Below are 15,884 nucleotides of genomic sequence, written 5' to 3' on the forward strand. Positions count from 1 at the left end.
CTGGGCAGCGGGGAGGGCGGGAGTGGACCCAGGGAAGGAGCCCCGGCCAGGTGGACTCTTCCCCATCTTCAGGCCCTGCTCCTCCTCGGGGCCTCACTGCCCCACAAGTGGAAGAACCGGGGGCCACAACCAGCAGCAACAAGAAAGAATCAGTGAGCCTCAAAGGCTGCAAAGGGCAGTGTCCTTGGGGAGGGAGGGCTTTTGCCTGGCCTCTGGGAGGTCACCGAGTTTGTCCGCAGCTTCCGGGGACCCTGGGAGGGCTGGGGTGGAGGTGGAAGTGGGTGAAGTGAAAGGGCCAAAGTGACAGGCCCGTGGAGGCCCAGAGCCTCCTGCCCGGGTCCCAGGTCTCTCTCCCGGTCCCAGGGTCCCTGGGTTCTGCCCACAGGATTTCCTTGGTGGCGTCTCCCCAACAAAGCACGGCCCAGGTGCAACACACCAGCTCTCCCATCCCCCGCCAGCTGCCCCTGCTCCTTTGGGCTTCCTGGCCAGCTCCTGCCGGCTTTCCAAAACTGTTTCTCCAGTTCCATCCTGCTGCCCCCTCTCCTATTCCAGGCCTGCTCCCCCAACTTCCTGAGCCTCTGTCCCCCTCACAGTGCCCTCTTCTGGGCCCTCACGCGTGGACCAGCCTCCCACTGAGATGTGTCACACCGAAAACATCTCTATTATTCTCCCCCTGCTTGACTGGGCCGATTCTCAACCAGCAGGTGATTTCTGGAGAGATGGGAATTCTCAGAACAGGTAACTTGGAAACTTGTGTCTGAGTTTCCATCTCTGAGAACCTCCCCCCTCCCGATGGTCCCTGGGCTGGCAGCTGTTTGGAAACCCCATGGGAGTTTTTACCCAGAAACTCCACAACTGCAGAAGAAAATGGAAAACGTAGATCGGCCAATGAGAATGATAAGAAGTTCAGAAGGCTGGCTCATACTGGGAAAAACTAAACTGAAGGGAGTTATTCCATCTGGAGACGTGGAGGTTATTTACAGAGGGTGGAAGCATACAGACCTAATTTCCCCCAGAATCAGTGGAGGCGGGGATGCAAACAGTCTGGGAAGCTGGAGAGGAATTCCTGGTCCCCAGGACATGGGGGAGGGGCTGGAGTCCATGGGAGCCCAGCAAGGAAGGACTCTCTGATCTACCTGTGTCCCCCCCTGGTGCTCCCCCTCTGAGCCTGACTCCAGACTCACTGAAGATGTCTTTGCATCTGTCCAACGCCCTTGGAGAGGCAGGAGTGTTGAGCTGGAACCTTCTAGAAGAAGATGCCCGATCGTTTCAGCTCCCTGATTCAGGAGGGAGAGGGCAAGCGTTCAGCTCAGAGGCAGCAATCATGCTCTGGCTGACACTGCACTGTTCCCTGCCGTAGGTGATGTGGGAAGGCTGTGCCCGAGGGGGCAAATGGGAGAAGGGGTGAGCCTCCTGACTGGCTTCAGCTGATAAAGACTGAACTTCTGCGCACCTTCACCAAGGATGCTAAGTACAGCTGTGCAGGATGCACACTGCACAAGGGTGTCTGGGTGGGGTTGAACTCACCAAGCCTTGGCTTTGTCTCTGCCAGCCAGAGAGGTGTCTTCTTCTACTTCTCACAAAGGCACTGTACGGGCCAGGAGCTGCCTTACATCTCACCGAAGGACTGAGGTGATGAGGCACCACTGGGCCACCTGGACTCACTCACTGAATGGCCTTCACACCCCCCGAGTCCTTGGTTGCCAGGAGCAGGGCTGTGGCCACGCTCCACTGTGCGGGCAGCGAGCTCATGAAACACACTCCTTACTGGGACCACCCTCTCTTCGGGCTGTGCTCCGCTCTCCACCTCCTCCAATTTCATCTTGGCCTCCACTGCCTCATCATCCCACTTTAGCAAACAAACCACTGAAAAAGTACCACTTGGAGAACGTGCTGGGGGACAGGGGGCCAAGGGCATGGGAAGGGGGTGTGGACAGGAGAGGCACAGGCCTGAGCACCAGGGCCGCTGGGAGGGGCCGGGCCGGGCAGGGGAGACAAAGCCCCAACTAGGAAGCGGGGGGCTGGCGCCCTGCAGCTCCCAGCCCAGCTCCTGGTCCATGTGGGAGCCCCGAGGGAGGAAGGGTTTGTGCCGGTGTGCAGAGGTCAGCCCCAGGGGTCTGCTTCCCTCCAGAAGCCCAAGCTCTTGCACAAGCTGGGGACAAGGGAGTGACATCAGCACACGACTGTGAATCCGGCTCGTGTGGGAATGAACGGGTCCATCCCTGAATCCACGGGAGCCTGGTGGAACCTGCGTGGTGGCAGGGAACCTCAGTGGTCATCTCAGCCACACAGCCCTTCAGTTTGTTGGTGGGGAAACAGAGGCCAGAGAAGGGAAGGGCCTGGCAAGTTAGAGCCTGAGCCGGGACCAGAGCCGAGGTGCCCCCAGTTCCCAGTGAAGGCGGCCACCAGAGCGGAGCCCTTTCTCTGAGCCCCGCTAAGCACCTGCACTAGCACCGGCCTCCTGATCCCTCACAATCCCTCCACGAGGTGGGGGGACAATTACTACTGGTTCTTCTGCCTCCCGGGGCCTAGACCAGTGCCTGGAAGAGCGGGCACTAGGCTGTGGGACACGTGAATCACTCTCAGGTCTTAGTTTTGCTCATCTGTATTTTCTTGTTTTCGTACAATGATGATGCACTGCGCTTTTATAATATAAAAAAGAAAACCCACCATTTTTTGCTTTAAGCAATATCCTGCTGACCTCACAAGACTATTTAAGGAGCAAAATAAACAGGAGAAAATGCGTTATGGGCTGGGAAGCAGCACGCAGGCGGGAGGGGTGTCTCCAGCGCCTGACCTCCCGCCCGAGGCACCGGGCACCGACCAGACCAGACAACGAAACCCCCACCACCACCCCCACCCCCGCCGCCTCCTTCCAGTTCTCACGGCCCCCATGGCCGCCTTCCTGCCATGGAGGCTGGGGCGTGGCGGCTGCAGGGGAAAGCTGAACAAGATTGGGCCAAGTAACAGAGACGAAAAGTCTGCTTCTGGCCCAAGGAGAGGGAGAGACGCAGAGAAGGCCCAGGAGGCGGGCAGGAGGGAGGCAGACAGAGGCCGGGAGGCGGACGCCAGAGCAGGCACGGGCAGCCCTGGAGGTGGGCACAGACCTCAGGTCCAACGGGAGGCCACCCTGCAGGCCAACACCGACACCCTCCACTCTCGCCCGACTCTGCGTCTACCCTAAGATGAAGTTAGAAGCATCAAAATGCCACATCCCTTGAGCAGCAGCCGTCGGCACCACTCCACATGGCTGCAGCAGCCAGGAGTTTGAGCTAATAAAAGTTAAAAAAAAAAAAAAAGGCTGGGAAATGTTCCCAGAGAGCCACGTGGGCTCTGCTCAGGCCAGGGGGTGGGGTGGGGAGGAAAGCAGGCGCTCTAAGGCCCGGCCCCGCCCCGCTCGGCCTGTCAAGGTCACTGCTCTCATTAGAAGAGCGGGCTCTCCCAGCGACAGTGACAGTGACGGAGCCCGCCGGTTTACACCACTGCTCCCACCCCCCGTTTCTCCTAAGGAGAGTGGGTGTGACACAGCCGGTGGGCCAGGGGATGCAGCATAGGGGTGTGTGTGTCATTCTTCTCACAGGTCGCCCACATGCTGCTCCTGGTGGGAAAGTGACGGGGGGCAGATGGCTGGCTGAGACCTCCCCTTGGGGTGGGGATCTCCCCGGACGTTGACCCCCACCCCTTGGGCACCCCGATGGGGAAGCCAGAGAAACCCTAATCACCTGGATAACCCTTTTGCAGGTGGCTCCCGCCTGCAGGCGTGTGTGGGCTGTGTGGGCAGACCGGCGGAGCCGCTGGAACCCTGAGGATGGGGGAGGCTGACAGTACCAATGCCTCCGGTTACTGGCAGGATGACTGGAGAGGTCTGAGCCAGACCCTGCTGGCTCCTGAGCGAGGACACTGGGGGGGGGGGGCGGGGGGGGAAGCATCCCTGGAGAAGCTTAAAATCCTCTCGACAAGGATTTCCTGTGCCCGGTATACGATCTGTGGCCTCTGCCAGCAAAGTGCACTTGGAAATGAAATGACTCTGGGGAAGGGGAGGGTGCACCGATGCACCAAGGCGGTGTTAGGCAGGGCGGGGGGGTCTGCGGTGGAGCCCAGGCTGTTTGTGGGCATCTCTGAGGGGGCGGGCATTAGCTCTAGAAGAGGGCCCCCTCCGCACCACACCTGAAGCCAGGATAGCTGGCCCAGCCCCGGCCCTGCCGTCTCCCCCCGGCCACACTGAGGTGGCCGTGTCCCTGGCCTTGGAAACCAGTAGAGCAGGAGGCCCTGGCATGGACTTCCTCCTGCTTCTGCAGCCCTGGAAATGCCCAGCCTGGTTAGAGAGCAGCAGCGTTTAAAAAGGAAGGTTCCTCTTTGCGGATGGAACGAACATGATTCAGCACAAGCAGCGAGTGAGGAATGCGGAGGCCAGCCTCGCGTCAGGCTCCACTCTCTCCTGCCACCTCAGCAGAGGCCCTAGACTGCACCTGCCGTGCGGGATCCCCACAGAGCCCTCAGAGGCCGGGCACCGTGCCACTCCCCTCTCCAAGAACACCACCGCCTGGCGGGCTGCCAGGCACAGCCGATCCCTGCGGACACGGCTCCCAGGAATCAAACCAAATGAGAGCAAACTCGCCAGATCTCACGACCATACCAGCAGGCCGGGCAAATAAGCCCCTGGGTGCACAGCCCAGATCCAAGGGCTTGCTGAGGACATGCCGTGACAGTGTGTCCCCAGCACACGCCTCACTAAAGATTGCAGCAGCTGGTGTTCAACACAAAGGCAGTGGTGGGGTCTCCACCCTCAGGAAGCATGTGACGTAGTCTGACAAACAAAATGGACAGCGGGGAAAACTACATCTGTACGCACGATTAAATCCACACAGCCTAACCGGCAACCGGATCTCAGAGTCGTGGGCTGACGTGGCTCAGGAGGGTGGCCTTGGAAAGGTAAGGAGCATTCCACGGAAATGAGGAAGTGCATCCCAGGTGGAGAAGAACAAGATCAAGGCTGAGGGCGGGGAACTCCCTGCTCTTTGTCTGGTGGCCTTCCAACCTGCTCACCTAAGCCATCTTCTCGGGGGGGTTGTTGGAGGAAAAAGGCAACTCTTGCTCGTCTTTCCGCCTCCAGGAAGGAAAGAGCACCCAGCCTCCAGGTCCCCAAGGGCCCTCCACGTGCTCGTCCCTCAGCCAGCCTCGTCCCTCAGCCAGCCTCCGGGGGCAGCCAGTCAGCCTCGGCTCCTGAGGGCTCTTTCCCGCACTGCTGGCGAGGCTCCCGTTCCCAGGCGTAGCGCGAGGCCAGCCCAGCCGCCCTGGCCGCGTGGACAGAGCCACACCGGCGGGCTGAGCCTGCAGCGGCTCTGCTCAGCGGGGCTGCGCCATACTGGGCGGCAATGAGCCAACCTGATCAGACCCTCTTTACGGGAAAGCAGGGAGGAGGTGGCCACCTCAGCCTGGTGTATCCCGGGGAAACTGAGCCCTTACTCTGGCGCTCCGTGAAGCTGGCTGATGACCCAGTCTGGGATCTGGGGACTCAGAGAAACCACTGCTCTGAAGAGATGACACCCCACCTTTCATGTAGCCTGGCACTCGCCCTCTCTCCATGACTAAAGGTTACTTCTTCCCCAGGGCTCCTTGAAGATGGCAAGTGTGAGCCTAAGACTTAGGAAGCAACATCTGGGGAAGGGTGAGGCCTGCAGGAACAGGGCCGGGGGAGGGGAGAGGAGCGGCCTCTTCTATCCACAGCTGACTTTCTTCATCCCCACGAGCACCGCCCCACACTGCTTCTGAACTTGCAGTGAGCTTTTGACCCAGACTGAGCCCTGGTCAGGTAGACAGAATCTAAAACATCCTGGGCCCGGCCTGAGAAAGGGTACGAGGCCCTGCCCGCAGCCCGCCCAGACCCCAAGCAGATTCTCCTGTTTCTTATCGTCGTTGCCGTGAGAACGAGTCTTGATTTGCAGAGCCAAGGCAATTTCACACACTTTGTAGCATTTGCTCTGCTCAGTACCTCAGATACCCTCTGGGAAACAAGGAAACACCACACAGAGGTTATCAGCTGGGTCCAAGGTCAAAGCAGACTGAGGACCGGAAGGCAAGCTGCCCGAGCTGACCCTTGGCCCCAGGCTCTTATTGAGATGACACGGCTCCTAAAGGGAAGGGGGCGGCTCTCTGCTCCTTCGAGGCAGCTGGCAGCTTCCTGGCATCCTGCCTGCACCCCTAGCACAGCTCGGCATCCTTAACATTAAGGAGGCCTCCTGATTCCTCTCTGGCAAGGGACAGGCACGGACAGACTGGAGAGGCTCCCATCAGGGAAACCACCCCCCAAATCTTAGGTTGGAAAGAATCCTAGATTCAGAAGCAGCAGCAGCGGCAGCCACTCTCCTTCAGCCCACCGTGAACTGCCACACGTGGTCCCGGGGTCTCTAGTTCCACATCCTGAGCCTGTAGCAAGTCACATGATCGGGGGAGGGGAGGTCCGAGATGGGGGCATATCCTGAACTTGGGGTCTGCGAACCCTCCGAAATACTTGCAAGACTGTGAATGTTGCTGCACTGGTCTGGGAAGAGTGTCCAGAACTCTTTCAGGGCCACAAAAAGCTCAGGGACTCAAGGGGGTGAAGAACCACAGGGACTGAGGACCTCCAGCCTCCTCCCCGCCTCGGGCTCTGGGCAGCCACGCACGTTGTCAAACACAGGAGCAAGTGAGGACGGCCGTGACTGTGGGGCTGCCGTCATCTCCGCCTGTTCCTCTTCATCAACGCCACCCTGCACCTGGTGGGGCTGGGACAGCATCCCAGCAGGACCAGCCCCTGAGCTCTGCACACCCCGCCTCTGCCCACTGTTACTGACGAGGCCTCGCTGGCCCGACCCCGCCGCGGCCCCGGTGTTTGCCCCTCTCTCAGTGACTGCTCATTCCCTTTCTGAACATCACCACCTCCAGCCTAGAGGAGGAAACTGGAAAGGAAAATACGATTTAGGAGAAAGAGCCACTTCAGTGCACAGCACAGATGCAGCTCTCCATTCCTCCAATCAGCCTCAGGGTCCTAGAAAACCACCTCTTGGTTTCTCACAGACATTTGGACACCCGGGGCTCCCCTCCCACACTGCCCAGGGCCCACGGCCACTTCCTGGAGGGACCCTGATCTGCAAGTTCCAGGCAACACAGCTCTCCAGGCGCCTTGGGCAGGCCCGTCACTGGCTCCAGAGAGGCCCACAGACCTCACCCGGAGGTCAGGAAAGCCCAGTACACGGCTGGAACTGGAGTTACGCTGCTGCTTTCACAGAAAAGGGTGAGCCTGGTTACCCTCTGCCCTCCATCAGCCCTCGCAGTCCTGCCACTGAGAAGGGTGTCAGGACACCAACAAGACACCATCTCTCCGGAAATGCTGTCTCAGGGACCCTGTGGGGGTCACAGGGATGCATCTACTCTCCGAAACCAGCTTCCCCAGGATGTGGAATCACACTCAGCCTCGAGGCTCTGCCTCACCCCGCAGGCCCCAGCGGACGGACTGGCGGCGCTGTGCTCTTTTACCCAGAAGGGCTTGTCTGGACCTCCACCGTCAGCCCCTCCACGGTCCTGAATCCTCCGAAGCACCCACCCCAGCGCGAGGGAACAGCACATGATCAGAAAAACCTTCTCACTGTCTGGTGTGCAAATGGATATGACGGTCTGGAAAATCCATTATGCTGTTTGAAAGCAAAACAGTTTCCACAGAGGCCATACGCTGGTTTCCAGTTTTTGAAAGACAAAGAAACACACGCCAGGAAAGTTATGTGGCGCGGAATGTCATCTTTCTTTGATGACTGGGCTCAGAGGAGGCACCTGGGGACCCAGTGGCATCTCAGGCAGCCTTCCGGACGCTGTTTGGGAAAGTGGAGGCCAGAGCGGAAGCCTCTGCTTCCCTCTCCCTGTGCAGCACACACCCTGGGAACACACACTCCAGGGCAACCCACACCACATATAAAGGGGGTTGGGGGTCTGCTGCAGACTCCAGGAGCGATGTGGGTCTGATTCGATTTTGGAAGCTCCTCCTGGGAAGGCTCTCCTACAGCCTCTCTCATCGGTGATGGGAGAACTTCAGAAAGGCCACCCGACAGACTCCCGCCCCCATCCCCTCCGGACTCCACCACTAACGGGGTCAATCTAGCAAGAACACGGGGCTTGGACTCAGCTGCCCTCACAAAGCCCCGCCAAGACAACCTCTGGGGATGCAGGAGGTGCACCCTCCTGCCTCTCTGCCACTCCACAAAATCCACCGAGCAGGCCGCCCCCTCCCTCCAAAGAAAGTGAGGAAGGAAAAAAGCCAAAGAGAGGTGGGGGACAGCGTCAGCCCCAGGGCAGCCCCAAAGCAGAGGGGACCAGCCAGATGTGCAAAGACGGTCCCTAACCAGCGGAGCAGGGACGGGAACAGGCTGAGGGCAGAGTGCAGGCAGCCTCCTGAAGTCCCTGCAGACAGACAGTCACGTAGGAACCCTGTCCGGCCCCCCCTCGCCCCCCTCCACTGCTCCGCGGGGGCTCCCGGCAAAGCGCCTGCCAAAGTTAGTCACGGGAGAGAAAACCTTGTCGCCCACCCGAACCGCCATCCGGGACGCCTCTCATCCAGGAGGCCTCCCGGGTGGGCAAAGCCCCTGGGGACTGGCATCTCACCAGCCCCAGGGCTGCGCCCTTGGACGCCCCCTGGGGAAGCTGACGACTGCGCATTCCTTGAGGACCCTTGACGGGGGTGACTGCCGGCGGGTAGAGGGGAAGAAAAGCGCCTCGGCCCAGGCAGGCATCCCCTCCCGCGAACCGTCCCCGGGACCAGCCTCCTCCTCTGCCTGCAGAGGACTGAAGCGGGGACATTATTCCAACAGGTCCCCCGCAGCCGGGCCTCACTGGGCCAGCCTTTTCCTCCGCCCTGCCCTGAGGCCTCGAATTCAGGGGCAGCGCCGAGGCACCTGCGGCCAGACCGGGCTCCATCCCCGCGAGCAGGGGCCCGGGCGGTGCCCCTCGGCGCTCCGGGGCCTCCGCGGGAAGGGGCGGGGCGCCCCCGCGCCCCCTCCCGGCGCTCACCTGGCGCAGGTGCTGCAGCATTGTCCCCGCCTCCTCCCGCCGGCCCTGGCGCACCATCCGCAGCAGCTCCTGGACCATGCCGACGCGCCGGTGGTAGGGGGGCAGCCCCGCGCCGGCGCCCGCGCGCCCCGCCTTGTCCCCGGCGCGCAGCAGCAGCGACGCCCAGAAGTCGGGCCGCTCGCGGCGGGGGCCGGGCGCCGCGCCGGGGCTGGCTCTCTCCGCCAGGCTGCCCTTGGTCTGCCGGGTGCCCATGCCGCCGCCGCCGCCCGCGCTCTCCGCGCCGGGCCGCGACGCCGCGTCCCCGCCGCCGCCGCCCGCCCCTCTGCCGCCCGGCGCGCGCGCCTCCCGGGCGGCAACTTTGGGGGAACTGTTGCGCGCGGGCGGGCGGGGGCGGCGGCGGCCGCGCTCCTCCTCCGCGCTCCCCGGGCGCGCTCCCCCAGCGCTCGCCGCCCGCCCGGCGGCCCCGCCCCGGCCTGGCCGCCCCGCCCCCGGCTCCGCCGTCGCGCGCCTCCCGGGCCTCGCGTGCCCCCCTCCTCCCCTCCCCACCCCTCCGCTCCGGCTGGGCCGCCCGGCGCCCCCTCCCTGTGGTCCCCGCGCCGCGCCCCCTGCCGGCTGCCGCGCTGCGCCTCACGGGCGGTGGCGCGGGGCGAAGGGGGCAGCCGGGGACTTCACTCCCGGCCGGCACCACTCTCCCCAGATGCTTCCACGACCGCGCGCGGATGAGGCCCATGGGAGGGGAGGGGAGGGGGCCCGTGCGCTCGGCGACGTGGGGAAGGTTTGGAGCATGGAAGCTGTGGGGTGGGGGGGCGGGACTCCGCTCCAGAGTCGGGTTTCTCAAAGTGGGCGCCGCTGAGCATCAGAGCCCAAGTCGTCCGAGGGCTGGTTGAGAACGCAGACTCCCGGGCCTCGCCCCAGACCCGCCCGATGAGAGTTTCCGCGGCGGGGCCTGGCGAGCTGCATTTTTAGCCAGACTCTCGGCTGAATCTGACGGACACTCCTTTGAGACTCGGCCGGTGGCGGCAGGCGGTGGTGCACAAACCAGAAACCAGGTGCAAGGCTGCGTGTTGTGTGCGTGTTCTTTTAGGGAGAGCCCATTGCTTGCATCAGTCAGTGTCAAAGGGTTTGGACCATCCAGGTGCAAAGAACAGCTGTCTTGCTCTTGCTCTCACACCTCTGGAGAAGGGGCCTGGGGGTAACCCCCGTGCGAAAAAGCAGAAGCATGCCTGCATGCAGCCCCACGGCACATTCCTACCGTCCCCTCCCTTCCTGGCTCCACACCAGACCAGCCCTCACCCCCTTGCTGCGGCAGATCCCGCGGGGCCAGACGGTGCTAGGAAAGCTGACCACAGCCCTGCCAGAGAGAAGGCTCAGGCGCCTGGGGACCTCCTTTGCCGCGACCACGGACCACCCTGGTTCCAGGGTCACGGCTGCGAGAGGAGCAGCAGTTGTGTCGCTTGCCTCTGACCCAGGCCTTGGGTGCTGCTCTGGGGGAAAGGACAGCGTGGGCTGTAGGGCAGGAGGGTCAGATCCCGAATCAGAGAGAGCCGAAGTCCACTGTGTCCTGAGCCCGGAGCATCAGGCAAGTCCTCAGCACCCTCCTGTGCCGTGTGGGAGGAGAACACTGTGTGCCCCGAGCTGGGAGGGTAAGATAAGGGGGTACAGAAACTCCAAGCAGGGTGCACGTGCCCCACAGAGGACTCGCCTCCTCCCACTCTGTGAGTGAACGCTGGGTCAGCCCCCAGTACCTGGAGGGCGGCCTGTGTGTCCCCCAGTTGGCTTCCTCTTCCCACTGGACGCCCCACTCGCAAATGCCCACCTCTGCCGGCAGAGAACACTCAGTCTTCCTGAAGGCTGGTTTCGCAGGGCTGGGCAACACCTTCCAAATTCACCTGCACCCTTTCTGTGTAGCACACATCTCCAGAGAACCCCGGCCAGGAAACACTTCGGTGCCTCTCATCTCTAACCTGCAGGACCACGAGGCAAAGTGGCCTCCAGGAAACGTGCTGACCAGGCCCCTCCCTAGGGACGGTGGGCTCCACTCCCCTGACAGGTTGGCCGGCGGGAGGGCGTGTGGCTGAAGCAATGCCATCTCAGTGGAAGAGGGCCCAGGCCATCCCCCGCTGGGATCTGAGTGTCATACCTTTCCTCTTCTCCAGAGACCTGGTTCCGTCCTTCTCCTTGCTCTTAATTTCACCCCCAATTTTCCCTCTTTTCTGGCTTGTTCTCCTCAGTATGTAATCTGCTCAAATCTCTTCCATCTATTTAGAAAGGAAACTTGTATTTGCTCCCATCCCTCTGGTTACCAAGGCCCCATCTCTCTCTTTCCTTCTCAGCCAAGTTCCTTGGAAATACCTTGTATGTACATCCATTCATTCCTCACCCACTCCAGTTTGGCTTCTGGTTGCACCACGTCACTGAAATGTCTCTTGCCAGTGACCTAGCTGCTAAACTCAGTGACTACTTTCAGTCTTCATCTTCCTTGACTTTTAAGCATCATCTGATCCTGTTGCCTACTCTGTTTTGATGGAAACTGCACTCCCTTGGCCTGTAAGGAACTGCTCTCCTCCAGGCTTCTTTCTTGACGTCCTCTGGGAGCTCCCTTTCTTAGCCAAATCCTTTACTCATTGCTGCTACCCTGGGTGCGGCCCCAGACCTCTTCCTAGGCAATGTTTTCTCTTTTTCTTTAAATTAATTAATTAATTAATTAATTAATTTTGGGTTGTGTTGGGTCTTCGTTGCTACACGCAGGCTTTTCTCTAGTTGCGGCGAGCAGGGGGTACTCTTCATTGCAGTGCACAGGCTTCTCATTGCGGTGGCTTCTCTTGTTGCGGAGCACGGGCTCTAGGCGCGCAGGCTTCAGTAGCTGTGGCTCGAGGGCTCTAGAGTGCAGGCTCAGTAGTTGTGGCGCATGGGCTTCGTTGCTCTGCTGCATGTGGCATCTTCCCAGACCAGGGCGCACACGTGTGTCCCCTGCATCAGCACGAGGATTCTTAACCACTGCGCCACCAGGGAAGCCCTAGGCAATGCTATTTATACTCATGGCTTCACCTGACATGCACACACTGATGACTCTGAGTCTCTCTGTCCAACTCACAAGCTGGTAAGTTAACCTGTCACTGAATCTCGGATGCTGGCAGAAGACATGGCGCCGGGTCAGAGACGTAGGACTTTCTATCCAGGCACCCACAGCACCTAGCGTGAGCGTCAGCATACTTGCATCAGTTCCCCTGGCCTCGGGGTCCTGCAGGAGCAGCGTGCTGGGCCCAGAGGGACGCTGTGCACGCAGCGGGTTTGCATCACCAAGGGTGGAGGACACCCAGCTCGGGAATCTACTGCTTATACAGGAAGCCGGAAAGCAAGCCTGGAGGAAACAAACACAGCGCTGAGGAGTGGTCCAGGTGCAAAGTGGCCAGGTCCTGCCTTCTTGGCACACATGGCAAGATGTGAAGGAGCGAGAGAGGCCCGTGGAGGATTCTCTCTTCCGCCGGTGGGTACTTCAGACTCCACAAGCGAGCACTTCTCCTTCCCAGCCTGCCCGCTCTGTAACCTGCCCGCTCTGGGCTCTGTCTGCCGTGAGCAGCGGCGGCGGACGCCCTGGAGCCACCGTGCACCGTGCAGGTCTCTGAGCATCTGTGTCTGGTCCCCGAGGCCAGGTGATGGTGCCCAGGGCGGCGGCTCTCACCTGTGTGTGTTCACTGCGTGCTCCGTCTCGGGCTCTGTGCTCGCCAGTACAGCGCTCTTTCATCCTTTCAGCAGCTGTGAGGTCGGTCTTACTATTGTCCTGACTTCACAGCGGAGGAAGTGGACTCTTCGAGAGGTTAGTAATGGGCGGGGTGGGGATTCACACTCAGGTCTGCCTACCCTGAAAGCCTAGCTGTGAATATGACTTGATATCACGGATCCTACTGGATACACATGACACGGTACAGCCCCGGCCTTGTGGACGACTGTCATTTTCAGCCTAGTCATTGCGTCACAACAGCCTTCTTTCTAGCTTGTCTCCCCACCGCCAGTCTTGCCCCTTCTAGCGCATCTTCCGTGGAGCAGCAGGAGCCACCATTCTAAAAGGGGAGACCCGGTCGCAGTCACACAGGCATGCAGACACACAACCTCTCCCCCTTCAGTGACTTCTATCCCTTTCGGCCCAAACTACTCAACATGCATTGCTGTTCTCCAGGTGCTACACTGTCATCATCCGGTGTTACTTACACCTGTCCCAAGATGCCATATTCCTTTTTTTTTTTTTTGGCCATGCCACACGGCTTGCGGGATCTCAGTTCCCCGACCAGGGATTGAACCCAGGCCACGGCAGTGAAAGCTCAGAATCCTAACCACTAGGCCACCAGGGAACTCCCAAGATGCCATCTCCTGTGCCTTTGCACACACTGCATATGTGCCTGGGATGTCGTCCTTCACCTCCTTAACAGATGCCTAGTCCTTCCTCAGGTCTCGGTTTAGGTATCACCTCCCTCAGGAAGCCTTCCCTGAATGCCTCCCATGCCTGCCTCCATGTGACTACAACACCCCGTGAATACGACTGCGTATCTCGTTTCTACTGTTCGTTGGCACATGCTGCTGTTCTTCTGCCTGAAGCATCCTTCTTCATCCCTTCATTGGCCAATCCCTCTTCTTCCCTTGCCTCCCACCAGCCGGTTAGGTGTCCATCTCGTGTTTCTCCAAGTCTGACCGCCTGTGCCAATGCCGCTGTCGTGGCCGGTGATCTCATCAGGGAGGAGCTCAGTAAACACTTGCTGAATGAAAATCCCGTGGGCCCCCTGTGCACAGCAGGCGCTCAGGAACCAGAGCACTGATATACCGGTGGGGTGTGTTGACATAGATGACCTTCAGAAAATCCATTTGCAGGCAATTGAGAAGTAAACGGGAAGCAGGCAAGAAAGTTGAGAGCGCTAATGTAGCTTATTCTTTCAAGAAAAACTTGCTTGTGAATGGGCTGGTGACCAGAGGGACACGGGGCAGAGAGGCTGCCGCTGTTCCTTGTTGGTGGTTTGTTACAAGGGAGATGGATCATTTATTTAGAGGGAATTTATCCTTTCGGTCATTCTCTTTTAAGCAGGTAATTTTTGTAACATGAGAAGCACTGGCCTTTTCTCACCATCAAACCTGGAATTACGGAATTCTCATCATGATTTTTCTTTGAACACTCACTTCAGTTTCTTCTCCTGGTGTAAGAATTTGAAGTATAAGATGCCTAGTGAAAATTAAAGCTCTTTCAGATTATATAAATGCTTAAGTAAAAACATCTAATGTATGGATCAAACACTAAATATTTTTATCCACGATTCAAGCTCTTATTGCTGCAATACATTTTATTTTATTTTTTTAATTTTGTTTTTTAACATCTTTATTGGAGTATAATTGCTTTACAATGGTGTGTTAGTTTCTGTTGTATAACAAAGTGAATCAGCTATACATATACATATATCCCCATATCTCCTCTCTCTTGCGTCTCCCTCCCACTCCCCATCCCACCCCTCCAGAGGGTCACAAAGCACTGAGCTGATCTCCCTGTGCTATGTGGCTTCTTCCCACTAGCTATCTATTTTACATTTGGTACTGTATATATGTCCATGCCACTCTCTCACTTCATCCCAGCATACCCTTCCCCCTCACCATGTCCTCAAGTCCATTCTCTACGTCTGCGTCTTTATTCCTATCCTGCCCCTAGGTTCTTCAGAACCATTTTCTTTTTTTTTAGATTCCATATATATGTGTTAGCATACGGTATTTGTTTTCTCTTTCTGACATACTTCACTCTGTATGACAGACTCTAGGTCCATCCACCTCACTAAAAATAACTCAATTTCGTTTCTTTTTATGGCTGAGTAATATTCCATTGTATATACGTGCCACATCTTCTTTATCCATTCATCTGTCGATGGACACTTAGGTTGCTTCCATATCCTGGATATTGTAAACAGAGCTGCAATGAACATTGTGGTACATGACTCTTTTTGAATTATGGTTTTCTCAGGGTATATGCCCAGTAGTGGGATTGCTGGGTCGTACGGTAGTTCTATTTTTAGTTTTTTAAGGAAACTCCATACTGTTCTCCATAGTGGCTGTATCAATTTACATTCCCACCGACAGTGCAAGAGGGTTCCCTTTTCTCCACACCTCTGCAGCATTTATTGTTTGTAGATTTTTTGATGATGGCCATTCTGACCGGTGTGAGGTGATACCTCACTGTAGTTTTGATTTGCTGCAATACATTTTACACTGATAGTATTGAACCCTTTTCTTAATAATCATGCAAAAATGTTTTGATAGCCCTTTTTACAGCAGAAGAAACCAATGTTTAGAAAAAAGTAAAGAGTTTGGCCAATGCTTCCTTGAGAGCTGGAATTCAAAACCAGGTCTGCACTGCTTTAGAGAATATAAATGCTCAACATAATTAAAAATTTTTTGATTGAAAATGTTATGTTTGGGCTTCCCTGGTGGCGCAGTGGTTGAGAATCTGCCTGCCAATGCAGGGGACATGGGTTCGAGCCCTGGTCTGGGAAGATCCCACATGCCGCGGAGCAACTGGGCCCGTGAGCCACAACTACTGAGCCTGTGCGTCTGGAGCCTGTGCTCCACAACAAGAGAGGCCGTGATAGTGAGAGGCCCGCGCACCGCGATGAAGAGTGGTCCCCACTTGCCGCAACTAGAGAAAGCCCTCGCACAGAAACGAAGACCCAACACAGCAATCAATCAATCAATCAATCAATCAATCAATAGATAGAAAGAAAGAAAGAAAGAAAGAAAGAAAATGTTCTGTTGGTGCCGCTCATCTTTGCATGCGGGGAGAGGACTTGGCCGGGAGCAGCTCAGGAGAGGAAGGCCCCTGC

The 15,884-nt window shown here is 58.2% G+C and overlaps 1 protein-coding gene across 1 annotated transcript in view; it reads right to left on the reverse strand.

Moving 5' to 3' along the window:
- Positions 1–9,345, reverse strand: part of LRRC75A (leucine rich repeat containing 75A) — a 35,829-nt gene extending 26,484 nt beyond the window's left edge. The window contains exon 1 of the mRNA XM_057536930.1: positions 9,037–9,345. Within this exon, the coding sequence (XP_057392913.1) occupies positions 9,037–9,288 (252 nt within the window). The 5' untranslated portion in view covers positions 9,289–9,345. The remainder of the gene's footprint in view (positions 1–9,036) is intronic.
- Positions 9,346–15,884: the final 6,539 nt, after the last annotated feature.

The sequence above is a fragment of the Balaenoptera acutorostrata genome, chromosome 20 (genome assembly GCF_949987535.1).
Source record: "Balaenoptera acutorostrata chromosome 20, mBalAcu1.1, whole genome shotgun sequence".
NCBI classification, from domain to species: domain Eukaryota; kingdom Metazoa; phylum Chordata; class Mammalia; order Artiodactyla; family Balaenopteridae; genus Balaenoptera; species Balaenoptera acutorostrata.